At 37.7% G+C, this 4,586-nt stretch overlaps 1 protein-coding gene across 1 annotated transcript; it reads right to left on the bottom strand.

The window, feature by feature from the left end:
• Positions 1-2,016: 2,016 nt before the first annotated feature.
• On the bottom strand, positions 2,017-4,308 carry LOC131157438 (F-box protein SKIP1). The gene is made up of 2 exons (XM_058111606.1): positions 3,738-4,308; positions 2,017-2,915 (listed from the first exon to the last, which is right to left on the bottom strand). The coding sequence occupies exons 1-2, from the start codon at positions 4,100-4,102 to the stop codon at positions 2,342-2,344; spliced, it is 939 nt and encodes a 312-aa protein (XP_057967589.1). The 5' UTR covers positions 4,103-4,308; the 3' UTR covers positions 2,017-2,341.
• Positions 4,309-4,586: the final 278 nt, after the last annotated feature.

Below are 4,586 nucleotides of genomic sequence, written 5' to 3' on the forward strand. Positions count from 1 at the left end.
TTTTTTGTGGTGGTGAAACTTAAATATGTTAGGTTCAGATTGACTCATTTATAAACGAGTGAGTAAAATATAAACTCGAGTCTACCCAATTAATTAATGGGTTATGTCCTACAATTATGGATCATAATCATGAATCATGATCCATGAAAATCAATTTAGATTGGGCTTGAGATAGTGGTCAAGAGCCAAGTAGGATGTGTATTAAATGGGTAACCTAATAGGTACCAACCTAAACTCATTTAACTTGTTAATTAAACGAGTTGAGTTTAGATTGACCTGATTGTGATGTTTCACAATACATTAAATCCAAACTCAATCAAACAAGTGGACTACAACTCACTTGTTGTGCATTAACTCATATTGTCGCCCTTATTCAAACTGGATTTGATTTCAATAGCTCTCTAATTTAACTATTATGAACTTGAATTAGTTGAGAGATTGAGGTTTAAATTGATGTTTAGAAAGTTTACTATATGATGAAGATACCACTTTTCATTAATAATCTCTCTTCTTCCATTCTTGCTCCATTCTTCTTATTCTTTGCTCTTCTAGGTTATGGAGTTTATTGGAGTTACCTTGAAATCATAGAACATTACTTTTTTGTTTGGAATATTTGTTCTCTTCCCTTTTCTTTTTTTTCATTTGATTCATCTATTTCTTTTTTTTTTAATATTGCCGGATATCCATGAGCATTTTACGCTCCGTGACTAATCCCACGCCCTGTGGAGCTGGCCCCACAACACCACGAGAAGGGTAAATTCAGGAGCTCAGGGAAAGAATCGAACCCGAGAGGCTTCATCAGCTGACCGTCAAGCGGCACTCCCAAGAAGCAACCTTACCACTTGAACCATACCCTCGGGTGATTCATCTATTTCTTACTCACTCTTTAGAGAGAGAGAGAGAGAGAGAGAGAGAGAGAGAGAGAGAGAGAGAGAGAGAGAGAGAGAGAGAGAGAGAGAGAGAGCCATGTATGGTTGTATAACTCGTCTTATGAAAATTTCACATTGGAAATTTCCCTAATTTGCATGACTATTGTACAATATGAGATAATATGTCCAGCAAGTGGGTGACCCACACGTCTGAGTTTTGCTGAACCTTTCAGTTACTTCTTTAGAGAAAAGGAAAGAAATAAGAAATGTTGGATCGAATTCCAAACGCTACTCAAATCATTAGTCGCATCATCTCCTACACCATTATCTTTGGTGTTCACCAACCCCAGCAAATCCAGGCACCCCTTCAAAATTCAAAGACCAAAACTTAAAGCTAGTTCAAAATCTTTCAGGAAGTTTGCAATTTGGAAGATTGTATATCAAAGCATAGATTTCAGAATTTGTAAGAATTTGAAAATACATCAAACAATTTTATACTGTGTTTGTAAATCCACATAAATCCTAATTTAAACATGATTCCAAGCTCCCACACATGGGAAGAGAATTGTTTTGAATCCGCTTGGTTTTCATTCTATCACAAACGGTCCGGAGGGCACAGAAGTTTGACAAAAAAGGTTGGCTGTAGATTTAACCTCTAGGGCTTGCACCGTCTCTCCTTCCTCTACCCTGTAGGTGTTGATGCAGTCTCTCCGACCTTATGAGAAAAAAATGGGAGGAACTGGGGAAAACAGTGACAAAGGAAGGAGAAGCGTCTAGAGCGAAACAGAGAGGAATTAAATTTGGGAACACTTTGGATTTGAATTTATATAAATTTAGAAAATAATAGTCTAAAATTACATTGATGTAAGGCTTGGAAGCACAAATTTTAAACCTTAGAATTAGATTTGAGTGGATATAAATAAAATATAAGATAATTTCATATTACATCTTATCCAAATCCAAAAGCTCTACCAAACATTACCTAGTTCAAAGGATTCAAAGAAGGATTTGAACATTTCAAATTATATGTGATTATCTTCGCATTTCAGTTCAATTTACAACATAAAAAAGCAAGATGCATGTCAGAAAATAAATTATCTACTGTCACCAAAAATGACCAAAAAAAAAAGTGAATGGAGAAAGAGAGTTGCACAAATTTTGTACACGCCCATTCAACATACAAGAAAAACATGAAATCATAAACATTTACAAACAAGACAACATGTGATCATAATCTTAAATACAGTAACACAATACACAAGAAATAGCAGAACACAAACACAACATCAGAGAGCTCTCTCGCACATTTTTTGAATAAGCAATAGACAAAAGCAGTAAGTTGTCTACCCAACCCCTTGTCGACTGTTGAGAGGACTATAGAGCAGCACAGGCAACATGCTTTTCGCTATATTGCTCAAGCCACTGTCATTTCATAAAATGAACCAGGGACTTTTATTCCTCTTTTAGCCTGATCAGATTCGGAAAATATCGGTTTGGAACCGATCATCATACAACCTCCAATGGCCATACCTCTCGGTGTGAAAGACTGACCTGGGGATGTAGAAATTTGGCTTCAGAATTTTCTTTAATTTCTTCAAACTGGATGACGCATTTGAAATTTCTCGACCAGTCAAGTTGGCACAGCCAGACAGATCCAAATACTCAAGGTTCAGGCACCCATCAGCAATTAATGCAAGGCCTTTAGCTGATATCTTTGAGAATCGAATTTCTAGGTGCTCCAAATTAGGCATACACTTCCCAATGGCAGCAGCCTCCAAATTCCCATCTTGAGGGCAAGTTTTTAGATATTCATCAGGGACAATTCCTGCATGCTGTGAAGGTTCTAACAAATTCATCAAGTTCCGCTTCAGAACCTTAAGGTGATGACAATTCCTTCCTATCAACAGCAGAGATTCATGGGATATTTCATTGCAGTAGCTTATGTCAAGTTCTCTAAGCATAGGACATCTGAAAGCTATCTTAGCAATGGATGCATCAGTGACGTTCATGCTGCTCTTGATTGAAAGAACCTGAAGGTTTGGGCACCTGAAATCAAAATAAGGCAAAACCCAATTTCATTAACCAAACCCCAAACTCACCAAACACCAACTCATGGCACAATTTGAGCATAAATAAAGCAAAGCGCAATTTCATCCCTCAAAAACTTAACCCTATCCCATCATACACATATATCTCACACACACACACACACACACACACACACACACACACACACATCGATGATATAAATCTACGAACGGAAAAATGCATTTCCGAGTACCCAATCTCGGCAATCAAACCTTTGAGGATGAACCTCCGCACATCAAACAGTGTCATTAATTCAATCTTGCGAGTAGATCACAAGAAAATCCCAATTTTGTCATTTTGACCCCTGGCCCTAGCCCTACCATACAACATCAAAAGTTCAAATCAGGACTAATTCATCATTCAAATCGTAACTCAACCCGAGAACAATCAATGGAATAGAAATAATTAAAAAAATAAATAAATTTATAAGTGTCATATTGAAGTGAACATCCATTTTAAACTAAAATCTAAAAATGCAAACCCTATCGAACAATTCAAAAATATTTATAAATCAAACCTCAAAGCGTATTCGAGTTGCCGAAATCCCAATTCCACCATTCAAATCATATAGCATGGCATAATTGAAACAGGTAAATTCAATAAGAAAAGAAAATCGCATTCCCATCACGCAACCTCAAACTTCCACCACACAACAGTCATAAAAAAATAAAAACTAAAATCATAATTAGAAAATGAAACCTGAAACTGCATTAGCGCAAGAGTAATTAGGTGAATAAAATCCTAATCCGATAAGCACACAACGCACGCACAAACACATACGTCTCAGCGGCCAGCGCCACAGATTGATCAGAGCAGTGTCTGACGCGAATAACCACAAGAGCTCCGGCAGCCCAAGCGACGACTGATCGAAGCATAGCGTCGATCTTCCGTTCGAACTCGGGGGTCCACCAGAGTGGCGACTCGGCGGGTGAGTCGAAGTTGGGTTCGAGATCGAACGCGGAGAGAAGCGCCGGATCCTTGCAGGCATCGAGCCAGGGCTTGCAGACTAGCATGGCTCGCCGCCACCGGTCCTCCTGGGAGAGCCGCGAGAGGACGTTGGTGAGGCATTCCTGGGTCAAATTGGCCCAGTCCGAATCCGAGGACTCGGCACTGGGTCTAAACTCGCTGGTTCCCGAGTTGGGCATGGGATGTAGGGAGAGAAGCGATATGTTTGATCAAATGGAGGGTGTACGGGAGATTGATAAGGATCTCTCTCTGCAAGTCGATTGTTTAAGCGGAGGACACGTGGAATCCTGGTATCGTAGTTCCATACTGTTAGCTTCCTTGCTGTCTGCCCGGTTCAATCTTTCCAGATCCTTCGGGTGGCAAAATGGAAAAGCGGGTTAAGCTTGGCGGGTTATAAATAGTTACGAATTAAATAAGTTGGAATTGGAATTGAACCATTTATTAACGGATCAAATCTATCTTATCATAAAGAATCCATTTAAAAATATAATTTATTTATTTTTAATTTTTAAAAATAATTTTTTTTAAAAAACAACACTTAATTATTTATTTATTAACATCTTCATAAAAAACATAAAAATATAAAAACTAGCATATTTTTTTAATTAATATTTTTTAATGTAATATATATATAAATATATATATATATATATATTAAATTAA

The sequence above is a fragment of the Malania oleifera genome, chromosome 6 (assembly GCF_029873635.1).
Source record: "Malania oleifera isolate guangnan ecotype guangnan chromosome 6, ASM2987363v1, whole genome shotgun sequence".
NCBI classification, from domain to species: Eukaryota; Viridiplantae; Streptophyta; class Magnoliopsida; order Santalales; family Ximeniaceae; genus Malania; species Malania oleifera.

What these genes read in the sequence shown, in the direction of transcription:
- LOC131157438 (XM_058111606.1), bottom strand. Translation starts at nt 4,102, where the DNA reads ATGCCCAACTCGGGAACCAGCGAGTTTAGACCCAGTGCCGAGTCCTCG. An exon ending in GTGGCGCTGGCCGCTGAGAC is followed by an intron (nt 2,916 to 3,737) that starts GTATGTGTTTGT and finishes TTTTGATTTCAG; the next exon opens with GTGCCCAAACCTTCAGGTTC.